The following is a 17,864-nucleotide window of genomic DNA, read 5'->3' on the forward strand; positions in this document are numbered from 1 at the left end:
TTCTTCTAAATGATCATTTAGAAAAAGTAATCCACTGCTGAAGTAAAGCACATTGTACTGTATCTGTTATTTTAATGAACCAAAAACGAGTTGCTCAACTTTCCCGGCAACATTTAAAATTTTGGTGGCGCCATCTGTTACTTTATTTTATTTTTAAAATTTTTACTATTATGCAATGGATAAAAGCTCAATTTTGAAGATAAAAATTAGTTATATTTTATAACAATATTGTAAATGCTAATAATGAGTAAAATTGTAATTAACTCTGACTCTACTCCAATAAACACAACCCCCATTATCTCCTCATCCCTCGACATTTCACCACCGAAATTTAATCGCAACAATCCCCCTAATAAACAAACGCCCCTGAAAAATTTCAGAAATTTTCGAAAAGAAACACAGGAGATATTAAGCTTCAAACAGGGCGAACAAAATCGAGTTCCACACTAAAATCCATATTACAGTAATTACCATGAATTTTTGCATTTGTCGACGTTTCAAGCTGTTCCAAGTCAATAAATGTAAAAATATTAAAAGATGATTTTTTGACCGATCTCTCTACCTTTCCTCTGTTATGTATAACAGAGAGAAAGTAAAAATGTTACCTGTATGATTAAATTATTTATATACACGTATATATGTAGAAGTTGTTCTGTAAAATAATGAATAAAATTGTGTAGTTGTAAAAAGTATAGGCTATTATATTAGGAAATACTCATGCAATTAAATTATTTATCTACAGTCAAGGTAAATACGCTACGATAAGTAACGAAATTTTTAAATGTTCTTTTCGTTTTATTGCATTATTAAATGTCGAATTTAATTTATTTTTCCTCTACGTTATTTAATTATTATTTTATTAATTTATTATGTTTTTCGAAATAATTTTTGTTCATAAATAGCAACAATTCTATAATAGAAAGTTCTCAGAATCTGTTTGTTAAGGAAATATGCAAAATGTAAAATAATATGAAAATGTCTGGCATTTCTGTTACGTAAATTTGACTTTATAATATTCATTTCTGAATATAAATTAATGTTTATTCGCATTAATATTTAATAAAACAACAAACTATCTGAAACGAACTATTATTTATTAATTAGAAGATTTCAGTCAAAACAATAAAAGAATAAATAATACTATACAGTTTAATTTACACGAGGGAAGATGCATTTTAACCATTCTTTCTAAATTTTATTTATAAATTAATTAAAAATGATAAATGAATTAAATTTTTGAAATTCAGAAAATGATAAAAAAATCTTGGCAAACATTACATGTGGCATTGAAAGCGATTATGACGACAAACCATAAACAGCCAGTCTTATTGGCCATAACAATTAAAAATCTCTTACACTTCACAGAAGGAAGTTGGAAACAAAGCGGTGAGTATAGTTTTTCTGTTTGTAATGTAGATAGTATAGTTCTAATATATTATGTGAATTATTCTTAAAATTATTTAGAAAAGTTATTACTACCGGAAAAAAGGAGCTTAACCATATTGTTAAAATTCCTCTCGAACAAATTACTACGCAATAGTTTAATTGCTTCTTCAAAGTTCTAAACAGAATATTCGACCACCCTACATAGTTGATGTTTTTCAAATTACTAATCTAAACTTAAAATTCTAAAATACAATATTGCCGATAATTCAAAATAATAATAATTAGATTATGTTGTGGTGATTTATAAATTTTATTAAACCAGCTAATTTGAATTTTTGTAGCGTATACGGAAAACGTGGCGAAAATATTTAAATAAATAAATTTATATGGCTAAAAAAGAAAAAGTTATCGAAAATAGCCTATACGAAAGTGTAGAATTTCTAATTCTAAAAGTTTAAAAATCAAGCAGGAGGGGGAAGGTGATGGAATAAGACAACGCAGCACATGGGTTTTTAACGGAGGATTCCTCACGATAGGATACTCAATAAAAAATGGCCCGTATTAAATAGTTGCTGCTGGTTGCTACTCGTGTGGTGAAAAGCCAAAAAAAACTGCATAGGTCAGTCGTTGGTCATGGCAAATCCACGATACCAGCAGTCGCCATCCACTAGGACGATGCTAGCCAAGCTCTACAATAAAATTGTTAAAAATGTTCAAAATTCGGCATATAAAATTCAATAAATATTAAGTTTCCTTAATTAATTAATTATAAAATTGTAATTTTGAGTCAATTTAATTGGGAAAATGCATGCAAATTCTTCCTCGCTTATAATAAGAAAACCAGTTTGATACTTGCAATGAAAAAAGCCGGGTTTTTTTTCTAATTTGAGTAAATTTGATGAATAAAGATAAAGTAAATTTTCTTCCTCGTTAAAAATTTTAAATATTAATGATAAACGTTAGAACATTTTAAATCGAACTTTAATAATGTTCACAGAATTTTCTAAGCGTAATGGAGGTTAAAGATTCAATATTTCCGGAAGAAAAAGAAGAATTTCGTTGGGACGATAAAGCACTTCAAGCATTTAAAAAGGTTATAAGTAAGTAGAAATTGTAATTACAATTAGAATAAAATTAGATATATTTAGATATTTTCTATTTTACTCTGTTGAGTATAAATATAATGTAGTGTAAACTTAGAATTAATATATAATATTACAATCGATTAAGCGAAGTTTTGCAAGTTTTTTCTTTCCCGGTTATATATAAGCACGGAAATTGGACAATAAATGCTGCAAAAATTGTTATACTTTTGGACTCAGAGGAACCTGTAACGTCAGGAAGTGCAGAAAAAAGTTGATTGTGTGTTAATGTTAGATAGTGTAAGCGAGCATGTGTTTGTTTGCTCACATTAAGTCTTTATAAATCTGGTGTGTTTGTCGAAAATTGTTAAAAATCTGCATGGAGGTTTGTGTATTAAGGATTGATGATATTAAATTTTCGGGGTTAAGTTTCAAGTGGTGGGGAGATAAGCAGGGTTTGTGTCTCCTATGTCGACTGAGGTCAGACTTAATGACATGTTTTAATCGTTATTAACATTTTAAATATTTTACAAAACTCACTTTTATCATCATAAAACTCATCAAAATTAAGCTTTTTGTAATTTTATAATAATTACTAAAAACAATTATTATCTAAAATGGTATAACAGCTCTCCCAACACTATATTGAAATTTCGCTGGAAAACTTGCACATATCGTTGCTCGATGTTTGTAAATTTTGTGATTCAATGCGAGTGAAAAATTTATTAACTTGAAATTTTGACTCTGTTTTGGCTCACCGTTTATATTGTTTATGCAAAATACATATGAAAACAACGTAAGAGTCTGACTCTTCGGTACTCGAGTAATGAAAAACACCTTCTATGATGCATTTTCTTTAACGAGAGTTATAAATACTGTAATTTAAACTCATAGTTTATCTCTTCTACTCAGTTAGTTATGTAAAATACAGTTAATTCCGCTTGATTGGGACACATTGGGACTAATTTATTCTGGCCCAATTAAGCCGGTTACCCAATTAAACGAACTAATGATAAATTCTACAATAAAATATGCAATACGTAAGTACATAAATAAGTAAGTAAAAATAAAAATTAAATACCTATTTTAATGCTTTATTAAACCAAGATACAGAAAATATTTATACTATAAATATGGCAGACTCACGACGATAGATAACTGATTCGGATATTGCTTGTGTTGCCAAATATTACTAGTGACGTACAAAAGCGTTGACAATTATATCCGTTTCTGAACGAGCACTTTTTTCTTTATTCCTTCGGGAGAAACAAAAGGGTTCGTCCTAAAGTCATTTTACGGTCTTTAAGCACAGTGTCCTTTACTTGGAGTTAGGCCTCGTCGGCAAAAGTGTCCGTAGAATCCGCCAGAACAATGCTGTTCTCAACAATAAGATGGTTGCTGTCTGAATCAAGACGTAATTATGCACACAATACCTTTCAAGGGAACTCTAGCTGTCTTGCAACTCGGTCAAGAGACCTCAAAAAATTGTCTGGCGATCTTTGTCCCTTCGCTTTTAAGGGAATCGTCGGTCCAATCCGGAGAAGGTCACTAACTTGCATTCAGGTCTGTTTCAGACGAAATCCCCGTGTGATACATCTTGCTATGCTGACTCCCTCCGGAAAAACCAAAGCAATTTTGTCTTGCCCGAGGAAGACAAAATCGCTTTTTTCTGACAATCGTTAGGCTTAAATGACATTAGTGTACGTAGTGCCTACATATTTTCGGAAGATTACTGAAATATATAAAAAATTGCTAAATTACTTATTTGCTACTGTCCCAATTAAGCGATTAAATTATATAGGCTATAAATTTATTAGTTTGGTTCTCGCTGTTTAAGATTTGGCCCGATAAAGCGGCTACTTCGATTAACTGGTATCCGAGTTAAGCGGAACTCACTGTATATATAACAATGTTGCAACTTTTTTTCCATAACTTTAGAAGTTCAGTTTCTCTCGCAACATTGTTTTGTATATTTGGTCTGGACAACCGAAGGAGTTTACCAAAGAGGGTTCGAAATTGCATTCAACACAGTTCTCCGCTTTTAGCGTAAAGTAAAGTTTATGTTAATTTTATGTATTTATATTAAAATTACTCCAAAATTGAATACTTTAAATGAATCAGGAATACGATTTTAATTAATACTTTATCGTAGTGCTTAATGATAGGTTTTAGTTGTTTGAGAGAATAAGAACTCTTGGACACTGTCAAGAGACGATGCTTCTTCGGAGGAAAGTCTATACAACGCTGGCTCTTGTGAAAGGAAGCGTGAACTACACTTTATTTGGCTATCCCGTTGGTAAAACACAACGTTCTAGAGTATACTACATAGATTAACTGTAAAACTCTTCCGTTTCATTTCCACACTTTTACACAACGTGTTAGAATATTATAACTCATTGCCTTTACGCAACACAAATAACACGCTATCTTCATTGAAAGAAAAATAATGGAGGTGTATTCAATTTTTTAAACATGGCATCGCTACAGCGACTGTATGTAGTATGCTTTAACTCGTTGGTAAAACACGAACTTGTCACAATTGTCATGTCGACTCAGGATATTTTCTTCACAATCTAGAAGTTTAGACTATTCACAAAAAATAATAAAATATTATTGAGTCTATCATTAGTCCTTAACTCCGACCACCGAAGTAACAGCAATAATGGTTAGAAGAATAAACTTCTTTAACAAGTAAAACGTACGTAGAAAATTCACAAAGTTTAAACCGATCTAGTCAAGAGACGATGCTTCTTCGGAGGAAAGTCTATACAACGCTGGCTCTTGTGAAAAGAAGCGTGAACTAAACTTTATTTGGCTATCCCGTTTAACGCCTTTTATTGGAGGATCCTGAAGAAAATATCCTGAGTCGACATGAAAATTGTAACCATATGCAAAAAAGTGGATGACTCGTACCTACCACCAGAGGGCTAGAAGCAGTAAAAATGGGATAAGGACAGTATGTATGAGAAGAATTTTTTGTAGTTTTAATAGAAAAGTGTCAGATTCTTTAATAAAAGGCTGACACTAGATCGGTTTTAACTTTGTGAATTTTCTACGTACGTTTTACTTGTTAAAGAAGTTCATTCTTCTAACCATTATTGCTGTTACTTCGATGGTCGGATTAAAGGATTAAAGGATTAAAGATAGACTCAAAAATATTTTATTATTTTTTGTGAATAGTCTAAACTTCAAGATTGTCACGAACTTGTCATTAAGTACCAGTGTTCAGTCGTCTTATCCACTCACCGACAAAGTTATAAATCCTACATTTTAGCTAATGTAATTTATATCTGGACTTAGGGTGCGACTACATAGACGCCAGCATGCGAATTTTCCTAGCGAGAATATGTGGCGATAAGAAGTGATGACTTTCCACGCTTTGTTTCACGCTGTGGTTGTACATTACAACCACGCAGACAAGAGCGAGAAACAAAGAGTTTGAACATCGCCTCTTCTCGCTACATTTTTTCGTTCGCTGGAAAAATTCACTCGCTGCTTAGTTGCACCCTAAGGGTGCGACTATGCAAACTCGAACGAGGAAATTTTCCGAGCGAGCGAGAATGTGTGGCGAGAAGAGGCGGAACGCGATAAATATCGAAACCTGTCAGATATGTGCGAGAACCAGAAATTCGCTCTCGCCAGCTTAATTTCTCGCTTTTCGCTTGTGCATGGCTTGCCTTTGCGAAAAACTAAATCGCTCGCAACCTTTTGCTCGCTCTAAATTCGCGTCTGCATAGTCGCACCCAGTGGCGTAGCTAGCATGGGTGACACCCGGTGCGGATATCGTGGTGTCACCGTTTTTAACTCTTTTATAAAACACTGTTGAATTATAATATCTTCGCACTCGAGCAACTTGCACGATATAATGGATACGCGATGTCGCGACGTATGAGTTTAGATTTATAGAATAAATCATAGTAAGATTTGCAGCTGGTGCGAACTCTCGCGGCGTCTCCTCATAGCGAAGAAACTGTCATGTGAGGCGAGCCGTTAATTTTTTTTTATATACAGGCCTACCGGGTACCAGGTACACCCGCACCGCCCTGCCCTAGCTACGCCCCTTGTCGCACCATAACTCTAGTTAAACGAATAAGCGTTTTCTCAACACTATGCAGTCGGATTTTGCTCTAAAGGTTACATTTCCTCAAAATTACATTATCGCAATCAGAATGTAAAATACGTTAAGGAATCGCTATATTTTTCGTTTCTTTGCTGTATTTTTGCCGATTTTTATACCGTTTGACTTTATTTAAGCCGATATGCATCTTGTCAAAAGCAACCAGCCGTAAATTCTATCGCAAAACTCAACACTTTGGGTTGCTAAGTAACAAGCGATAAGTCATTTTAGAGCTTTTTACAATATTTCTTTATATTCGTACCAAGTGTTCTAAGTAAAGAGAAAATACAACCTTACTACAACACCTGAACACTCGCTGAGAGAATTTTGTATTTACAAATTTTTTCAATCTACTTGCATAGACCATTAATTTTAAGAAAACCTTTCGTAAATAGAACATACAGTTAAAACTTTTACATTTTAATTATTCTGAACACAAAGTTGAAATAACAGGAATTAAATAAATAGATAAAGAAAAATAACAAAATACAAATAAAAATAAAAATCTATAAAATATACTTTAAAAAGTACAACATAAATATGAAGTCAAACTTTCCAGCAGATGAAAAAAATAAATGGCGTATGTAAATTTTTAAATTCTATTAATGTTTATTTTTTATTTTTATTTACTTCATAACTCGTAATGAGTCCTTGCAGAGTCCGTGTTCTATATGCTAACGTGGTTGCAGTTTCTTTAATTTCATTGATTTCTTTTAACCGATCTTGTATATTGGAAAAATACACAAAAACTATTCTAATCAGTGCTCTGAATGCGATACTTTATATTTGTAAGGTTCATTACACCGTGATGGGATGTACTGTACAGACGAGCATAACTTGGTTTGATATGTACCAGAAGAAATACCCTGCCTATAGTGGATGTCTGCACTTAGTATACATTGAAATTTAAGTTTATTTTTATGTTTATTAGTCGCACTCGTTAAGATTCATGAATGTTCAAATCTGTTTAAAAAAGTTTTCTGTCAAGCAATTGATGTAGATTGTATATGATTGGCCTTTTCCAAGGTAAAACCGTGAGCATATTCTTGATGTCAAATTTTATTATTTATAATTAATAATTTGAATATAATCAGAATTTTAATCTTGATTTACTTTTTCTCATCAAGCCGACTCAATATATCAGAAGTAATAATCACAGATTACAGGTTAATAATAAAGAATTATTTATTATAGATTGTAGAATTGGTACAATTAGTCAAAGAATAAAATTAAAAATTATTTCAATCATTCTTTAGTAATTACATCTTATCGAACAATTATAATAAACTTTGAAGAATATAATATTGTTGTCAATTGTCTACTTGGACTTTACTTATTAATAGGACTTTATACTGGTGTTTAAAGATTGGCACAGTAATGAGAGTTAGTTCAGGAAAGAACAAAATTTCTTTATTATTTCACCTGTATTAATAATTTCTGTACACATATTTCACGTGTTTCGGGCCAGCATGTTCCTCATCAGCAGTATTACTATCAAACACTATAAAGTGACAATAACAAAACAAATAAGTTACTGTATAACTTAAAATTTTTTAGCATTACTTATACAGGTGATACAATAAAGAAATTTTGTTCTTTCCTGAACTAACTCTCATTACTGTGCCAATCTTTAAATACCAGTATAAAGTCCTATTAATAAGTAAAGTCCAAGTAGACAAGTGGTTCTTAACCTTGCTGGAGGTACCGAACCCCATCAGTTTCATATAAGCATTCACCGAACCCCTTTTAATTGGAAAAATAAAATAAAATTTTTCAAATTCAAAATATAGGTATAATAGGTGTTCTATTGGGAAATATAGGCATATTTCCCAATAGAACACATGTTATGTAGCATCAGTTTTCGAAACCAATACGGTTTCTACGTCACGATGACGTCAGGTGGTTGACCTCCGCCGAACCCCTGAGACTGACTCGCCAAACCCCAGGGGTTCGGTCGAACCCAGGTTAAGAACCACTGAAGTAGACAATTAACAATAATATTACTGTAGGGCACTGGTTCTCAAACTTATTTCGACCACCGCCCACTTTGAGATTAAAAAAATTCCTTTTGCCCCCATATTTTTTAACTTGCCTTCTTACATTACCATCTGTTGCGTATCTTAAAAACAGTTGCAAATATAATGTTTGAACATGCATTATTATATGGATAAGATAGATAGGGTGTGATCTATATCCTATTTCTGAGATCAAAGAATGTTTCAATGAGAGGAAATAAAACTCATACTTAATCATATTTAGAAGTATTTTTATTAACATTAAAAGAAAAGTTTGAATTTAAAACTTATCTAATGTGAAGGATGAATCTGATGTATTTCGACCAGTTTGTTAATATCAGGGTCGAATTCACTTAAAATCAGCCGTAAGTCGCCGCGTTCAGTAACTTGCAGCCGATTTCTGTTTTTAGTTAGCAACGTTGCTACAGCACTAAATCCACGTTCACACAAATACGACGATGGGAATGCTATCAGAAATCGTTGAACAACTGACCATAACTCAGGGTACAGTTGAGAGATTTGCTTCTGCAGCCAAAATTCTTGGTAGCCGTTCTTGAACTTTCATTTTTAGCATATTTATGCAATAATGTTACTATAATAAGTTCATTCATGCTATAATATAAGTCAACGTGTTAGAAATATTCAGGTTGTGATCTTCAATAAAAATTAAAATATATATAGATTGTCAGCATTTTATATATATTATAGTCAGATTTTTATAGATAGAATTTGTCTGCCATCGCCCCTCTAGATTTCCTTAATGCCCCCTAATTTCCTTTGAGCCTTCTACTGCCCCCCTGAAAGCCTCCAGTACCCACAAGGGGGCGTTATCGCCCACTTTGAGAAACGCAGCTGTAGGGTATGGAATCGCCTAGGAGCGCGATTTCCGCCCTGGTTTAAGATAACGAACTTTCGTGACGAAAAAACCGTTAGAAACGGCCGTTAGAAATTTCCGTTGGAAGGATCCGTTGTGTTTCAAATCGACGATAGACGGACGATTGGCTGGCGGAAAGTGACCGTTGGCCGGACGTTGTGGAAACATTCGAATTTGATTGGCAGAGGATTCAAACGCCGGCCGCTATATAAGCAGTAGTTTCGGCGGGAACATCGGATCGGGTTCGGATCGTGGTTATCGAAGTGCTATCTATCTCTCTCGTTGGACCTTACGGAAATCTGGTGAAAGTGAACTCCAGTGATTTGTTACGAACTTGTTCCTGACTCGGAGGTGTTGCTAAGTACTAGTCTGTTTGCGAAGATCGTAAAGAGTTTTTCCGACGAATTTGTACGGATATAGTCGGTTGTCGCTTAGATTAGTGTTTGTGCATAATTAATTTTAACGCTTCCTTGTATTATTTTGTACATTTGGATTGTAAATATGAACTCTGTGTTTGTCAAACCGACTGAGGGTGGTTATTTTGAACATTACTATTACAATTTAAGGACAGTAAGGCTTTTACAATTTAAAACATATAATTTGTCATTCTGATTATTGTTGAATAATAAATACTTTTCTATGTTATGAAATTAAAATATATTCTGTTTTTATAAGTATTAATATTTAGGTGAAAGTTCATTACATTAAAATATAATAATAGATTATATTATTTTTTACATTCCAAACAGAAGATCAAGGAATAAAATGTCGAATGGATGATATTTTTCTTCTTGGAATTCTTCGTGCTAGAAAATATGACATGCAAAGATCTTTGAAAATGCTGAAGAATTATTACGAAGTGAGAATAGGGCATCCTCAATACTTTAAGGATCTTCTTCCTTCAAAATTGGAACATGTTTTGTCATTGGGTGTTTGTCAAATTTTACCAAAACCGGATAGTAAAGGAAGTTTCATATTTTTTGTGCAAAACAGTAAGTAGACCTGTCGTTATTTAATTGATACTAAAAGCGTAAAAAAAATTTAAATTAAGAAATTGAATCTAGTGTTTTAACTTATTTACAGAAATTGATATGAATTTTTTATATTGTTAATTATATGTACAAAGTGTCCCATACCTCGAAAACCTTCATAGTTATGTTGACATTTGCGAATTTTTTGCAGATAAAACGCGGATGTCGATAAGAAGAAACGAATTGAAGTTATTTTGATGATAGACAGAATAGTCAGAGAAAACGTACTTGAATCCAGGACATAAACCTGTCCCATAAAAAGCTTGTAATTGTCACATTTCTCACTAATTAAATTAATAAGCAAAATGTGTTGAATGAATAACTTTGTATGAAGTTACAAGTTACTTGTCGTACGCAATTTTGATAACTGAAACTTAATTATAATTAGTAACAAGCTGCATATATTTTCTACTAGCTATAATTTATATGAATCTTTTAACTAATAACGTGTGATATTTAATATTTATAAACCTGGCTCTAACGTTGTTTTTGATGAATGTAATGTTTGAATATAACCAGTTAAAATCTTCAGCAACGTCTGCTGGTTACATGTCTCTATCATCAAAATAACTTGAATTGTTTCTTACTCACATAGCGCTACGTTTTACTTGTGAGGGAATAAACAAAGACGAATATAACACTTACAATTGGAGACTTCTCCTTCACTCTTTACTTACTGATGTTAAAGAATTTTAATTATTTTACAAGGAGAATTTTGTACACTTGTAAAATTTTACTTTAAATTTGTTATTTTTTATTACAAAAATAATATTTTAAAAGTAATGTAAGAATGTATTCGTTATAAGTTTATTATTATTACAACTTTTTAAATAAAAGATTATAAAGAATTTGTACGTAAGAGTTTAAAAAATATAGAAGAAAATAACATTATATTTCTCGGTTGTTGAAAAATTATTGTTCGAATTTGACGGTATTATCTATTTATGAAATATATAACGAACATCATGTGAATATCTTAAGACTTTATATGTAAAATAGGATGTTTTTCGGGACCTTCTGCACTGTGAGCGTTAAGAGGGTCTTTGACAAAGACCCTCTTAACGTTTAAGATTTTAAGATAACTGTTAAGATTTGGAAATAATGGACGTCGTACCCAGTACCAGTAGTTCTACTGTACACAACGAACCCGATGAGTCGTTTCAAAGTCAAATGGAACAGGCAATCAAAAAAATCGAAGAAAATGTACCCGAAATTCTTGCAAAAAGATTCACAGCAGCATTAAAAAAGGAGTTCCAGTTATTTGAAGCAACCGAAGAACGTACTGAAAGTTTGGAACTACTTTATAAAGCTTTAAACACAATAAAACCGACAACTGTTGATAACGAGAGAGTGTTCTCCTTGTCCGGAGGCATTATTACAAAAATCAGAAACAGATTGTCTGACAAAGCTGTAAATGCTCTGATTTTTTTAAATGCCTGTTTTATTAAATCAGAAAAGAAGTCTAATTGCTACTTCATTATATTAGTTATACGACTAACGAATAGAGACTAGGTGATGATTATTAATGATTGGTATGATTACTAAGTTGGTTTTATAATTATAAGATTTTACTGCCAAAAAATGAATGTATGATTATAAGAATTAAACATACGAATCTTTTAGACTTTAATTAACGTTATAAATGTTAGGATTTGATTTTATGTTCAATAAATGTTGATTTTTACTAAAATTGCTTTTTTATTGATACAACTCGCCAAAAATGAACTCGATTCTAATTTTATTCTAAGAAGTCCCGGGTCTTTGATCGTGGGTGTCCCGGGAGAATGTCGAGACTTCCCAAACCGTAGTTTTTGTTCAAGCACATTGTAAGTTTAACCAGGTTCAAGATTGGGATGACCCATTTCTAATTTGTGTTTTGTGGTGAGGGATATGGTTAATCCGAAAAATAATCAAAGTTTTTCGATTGCTTTGATTCGATCCTCGATTCCTCAGAGAGATAACCTATCGCCTTAGTTTTTTCATCTATCTAATCAGCAGTAATGTAGAGTAGAAAGTGTCATAATAAATATTCTGAAAGGAACAGTAATAACTGTCATGTAAAATACGTATATTTAAATTTTTTTAATTATTTAATTCACTAAATGAATTCAGTTCAGATGTCCAATAATGATTTTTCTAAATCTCTATTCGCCACTCACCCACGACACCCAATTAAACGATGATTTTTACATTCGAAAAATTAATTTATTTTACACATATTCTGCTTTACTTGCAAAACGCATTTCCGCCAAATGCACATACTGAAAAATAAAATTTTAAAATACTGTATATTATATATAATATTTTTTAAAATATTAAATATACTTACAACTTAAAAAATTCCCAAATGGTCACAAATCGAGCATTACTTTATACAAAAACTTAATAAAACACTTAATATCGCTGAGAGAACTTATTTAATTTGAAACGTTTTTAGCTTAATGGATTTGTCATTAAATAAGTTTTCTCAGCGATATTAGGTGTATTATTAAGTTTTTGAAAGAAAGCTGGTTGGATATTTAATTAATTATTCTTTACTTTATGTAAACCGTTTTTACTTTCCTGGTCGTTATATAAAGCAGAGGAAAAGTCTGGCAATCGGACAAAAAAATGATATCCAAGATATTTATTTTTTGGACTTAGGCCACCTTGAAACATCGAAAATGCAAAATAATTTGGGAATTATTTTTGTCTGTACTTATGTTAGTGTGTTTGTGTGAACCACGATTTTCATCACCCTGTTTGAAGCTTAATAACGCTTACGTTTTTGGGAGAATTTAAAAATAACAATGTTACACATTTTTGTTTATGTATAAAATATTCTTATAATTAATTTGAAAATTTGTCATCACAACTGCACTAATATCATGAATAAAACAATTGAAAGAAGCTATCGTTCACAATTTTACAATAATAAGTGCTGTTGTAAGTTTTTAGCAATTAATTTCTTTTTATTTTTATGAGCTCTTTTTACTTTTTAGTTAAATATTATGTTAGAGACGATTCTTCGTATTGCAGACGAATAATTATTTTTCTATTAGCGATTATTCTACTTAACTCTATTAAATTTAAATATAAACATGCTTCTAGGTATGCGTGTAAGCCATATTCTTATATTAAACAATTGATTTTCTTAGGTAAATGGGATACTTCTGTTGCAAATATAACAGATGCATTTCGTACTACAGTACTTATCTGGGATCTGATGTTAAATTTTCATCGAACTCAAGAGAATTGTAACGTTGTAATTATAGATGCTGGTGGAATAACATTATCACAATTTCTACAAATGTCACCAAGTTTTATCAAATCAACTTTGAACGTTCTATTGGTAAGAAATTATTGATTAACGTTAATTTATATAACCTGTAATACAGTAAAATAAGTTATAATGGAAACACAGCACAATTTCCTATGTACTTTTAACAAATATATCGAAAATTTATGTACTGTACTTATGGAAGTATAGCGCATGTATTGCAGTGTTTTTTAAACAGAAATTAGCCTATTTGTACAGGAAATTACGACGTGTTGCACAAAAACGTAAAAGAGAATTCATAATTTAGGAATGATACTAACAAAAAATATAAGTATTTTAAAAATGTTTTCGTATTTAAAAACTTAATTAAAGTCATTGCAGAATAAGATACTCGTATTTATCATTTTTTGGGATTTTGTTTAGTTTTTTTGTTCTGTAGATACCCAAAGTCTTTGTTTTTTAAATCATTCTTATGAATAGTTCTTCCATACTGAAATGGAGGGGGCCGGATGTAGAGGGAGAGAACGACATAAAGATTTTCGACCTACTAAATCCATCCTGGATTTCTGAAAGCATCAGGCTGGGCTTTAACTGCCTCTACCTTCCGGCCATCAAATCATTTTTTTATATTTAATAAAAAACACTAGATTAGGCCCTATAAGATTTGCGCATCGTAACATAAACTTTATATGTTTTCACTTTGAGTCCGGCACTTGAAATTTAATATATCCTTTTCTCTTTGCTCCAAAATTGGAACTAGTTTTTTTTTCTAAAGTCTCTAAGACAAAACGTGAAAGGTTAAAGATGTAATTATTTGTCTGCATCTCGTGTTCGGCCATTTTCAATTTCCAAACTTATCGTCCCTCAAATTATATGGGTATCGAATGAAATTTCTCTTCTGTCAACAAGATATCGTTCATAATTTTGATCTATTTTTAGACAAATTTTAAGTTTTCATTAGACAATCAAGCGAATTATTAAAGAAGATAATCAAGTATTAGTTGGTTGAATTAATGGAATTCAAGAAATTAGTAGTTCGGTTTAGTGGAATTCTGCTACTGATTAAATTCGTTATGAATAAATTTTAAATCGGGCATGTTAGTCTGTCTTGCTGCCATCCAATCGGAGTAAAAATTATAACAAAAGAAGATATTATAAATTACAATGCTATTCTTCTACACAAAATATTTTAAATATTCAAACAAGTATAGAAATCGTGTAATTAATTAACTTTACACTGCGTAATCTTCAAATATCTATCAAGCTAGTAAATGCAAAAATATCCAAAGGACTTATTGTGTAAATTTTACATAATAAGTCACACGTTATATATTCCTTATATAAGTTCTATATATAAGTCTTATACTCCTTAATCATACGTTATATAATATATTCCTAATGATTATAACAATTTGTATTGCACTTTTATTATTATGCTACATGGTTCTAACGAGTCACATATTCATAATATTTAATAATAAAATAAATTATATTAATAAAAATAAATCTGTATAAAAATGAATTACTTTTTGAAATAATGTTATATGTATTTGTAGAAAGATACTTATCCGCTTCGATACAAGGAAGTACATTTTGTCAACATGAATATTATAATAAAAGCAATTTTAACTATGTCGATTCCTCTATTACCGACTAAACTGAAGGAAAGAGTAAGTAGAGATCTGAAATTATAATTTCAATAATTTTATGTTATTTATTGATATCAATTACTAAATGTTTAGTAAAGTACAATGTTTTCCTCCTGTACGGAAACTTGGGGTATGATACTAAGATGATCTGTTTGTCACCAACCTAATATTGTAAAAAAATGTAAAAAAAGACGTGCTGAATATATCAAAAAATGAACCCAAAACTATTGAGGACATGAACTGTCCGTGTTTATTCTAAATTGCCATGTTTGATTCTAATTGGATTTGGAAAGAAACGTTATCCTATTTGTCCGGTGGAATCGAGTAGACACGATTCCCGCCTTTCTTTTGGACTCGCAACGGTCGCCGTTACAAGAAGAGGGTTGAGGAAGCGGCTGTTGGAATTCGGACAGATAAACACCGGTTGGTGATCCGACACGCCGTCGACGAGAGTAAAGGGTAAAGGTCGAGGCGGGAAAGGGAGAGTTTACTCTCGGAATGTGAAAAAGAACAGATAGACGGGGGTTGTCAAGAAGTTCGCTCGGGGACGTTACGCTGTCCGAACAGTTCGTTAGCAGCAGAAAATATTTCATCGAGTTCGGCTTGGACATCAGTCGACGCATCAAAGCTTGAATCGAGACGGGTCCCAGGGCTCTGTTTGTTCGGCATCGGAAGATAGCTACCAGCCATCAACCATCTAAATTGTCGCAAGGTGTCTTTCCGACGAACCCTGATCAACTGTTACGTGCTAATCGAAGTTTAGGAACTTAATCTGATGTTATTGGCGCACTAGATCGGTCGCCAATCGTGTACACATTCTATGTTTTAAACTTCACTCTATTTAAATTATGATATACTGTAAACAAATATTAAAAAGCCTTATTATTGATATTTATAAATTTATATATAAACTGGTTATCGTAAACACTTGAAAAACGACGAGTTTTCAGCTGCACAATAACATGGCGAAAATACGAGAACATAGCAACGTATATTATTATATAATAACTGTATAATAATACCTGGTTAATAAGAATCATCACGCAACGTAATATTTGTAAAAAGTGTTGGTTTGACAGTACTATTTCATTTCTCGTTTACCTGATGTGCGAGATTATTCTTGTTTCCATTTATCGTAATCCTTCTGTTTACAATTTACTGACTGTACAGTTGTACAGTATCATCGTAATATATGAGGATTTCGAAGTATCTTCCACAAATATTTTTGGTTTGAAGATTTCCATGGCTCCCATCACTCTTTGTGTTCTTGTGGTTTCGATTCTCAATGACATCAAACTTGTTCACAATACAAGTCTGAAAGGCAGACATATAGATATAGTATCTAATAGCTACAAATAAAGTCATACTTTCGTCGCATTTTAATTCACGTATTTTAAATTTTCAAATATCAAATTACTTATTTTATGTATTGTTTCACTAATTTCTCAGAACATGTTTTCATTTTGCAGTTGCACTTTCATTCTGACATGTCTACTTTGCACGAATTTATCCATCCGAATTTCTTGCCTTTGGAATTGGGAGGAAATTTGCCTTCCGATGCGAGTGAATTCAATAACATGATTAGAGCCAACGAAGAATTCTTTCGCAAGAACGAAGAATATTTGAGACTGTACGAAGAGGAAAGAAACAAACACTTCAGTCAAGGCAAATTTACGTATATTGGCGAAGATTTTGAAGACGAAAAAGTTAAAAAGTTTTTAGAGAAATCGGAAGAAAAATTTAAATGTTATTCCGATGATCCGGAAGCATTTATGGCTTCTCTGAAACAAGATTCAGAATTGGAAATTACACATTTTTGAATAATATACAATTATGCTGTTCTGGGTTATGTTAGTATAGTTTCTCTCCTTGCAAATAATAACAGATTTATTAAATTAACCATGTTTTCACGTCATTTAAAAATTGTATACTGAAATGAAGGTTCGTATTCAATCTTCAATTGAGCATGGAATATTTTTTGGGGAAAAGCGTCTACCGATATTGTACTGAAGACATTTCGTATCATTTGTTTTTTCTTACTGTATCATGGTTTAAATAAAAATGTTAAATTAAAATGGACATTTTTATTTACTTAGTAAACACAACTATATAAAACTTATGTATTATTAGAATATTGTACATATATATTTATATAAGCTGCTAAGCGATAAAAAAACACAAATAGTATTGAATAAATATATAGATATTATTATCATTTCTATTTAATGATTAGAATAGATATTGCTCAACACAGACGGAAAGTGAATTAAGACAAACAAAGTGCTAAAAGTTTGTTTATTTTAATTTGTTTTCCTTACTTCTCTTGATCTTGCTGCATTTCTAAAAGTGCAGTAAGAGCAAGAGATGAAAAAAGTGAGATGTAGAAACAATTTGATCAAAAGTAAAAATAAAAATGATCTTAAAGAAGGTAAACATAATTACACGTAGTGC

General features: G+C 31.6%; 1 protein-coding gene across 1 annotated transcript; it reads left to right on the top strand.

Moving 5' to 3' along the window:
• Positions 1-2,387: 2,387 nt before the first annotated feature.
• Positions 2,388-17,258, top strand: LOC136973607 (alpha-tocopherol transfer protein-like). The gene is made up of 5 exons (XM_067268345.1): positions 2,388-2,486; positions 10,224-10,466; positions 13,643-13,836; positions 15,321-15,434; positions 16,883-17,258. The coding sequence occupies exons 1-5, from the start codon at positions 2,399-2,401 to the stop codon at positions 17,231-17,233; spliced, it is 990 nt and encodes a 329-aa protein (XP_067124446.1). The 5' UTR covers positions 2,388-2,398; the 3' UTR covers positions 17,234-17,258.
• Positions 17,259-17,864: the final 606 nt, after the last annotated feature.

The sequence above is a fragment of the Centruroides vittatus genome, unplaced genomic scaffold (genome assembly GCF_030686945.1).
Source record: "Centruroides vittatus isolate TY-2023 unplaced genomic scaffold, ASM3068694v2 contig_3247, whole genome shotgun sequence".
NCBI lineage: Eukaryota > Metazoa > Arthropoda > Arachnida > Scorpiones > Buthidae > Centruroides > Centruroides vittatus.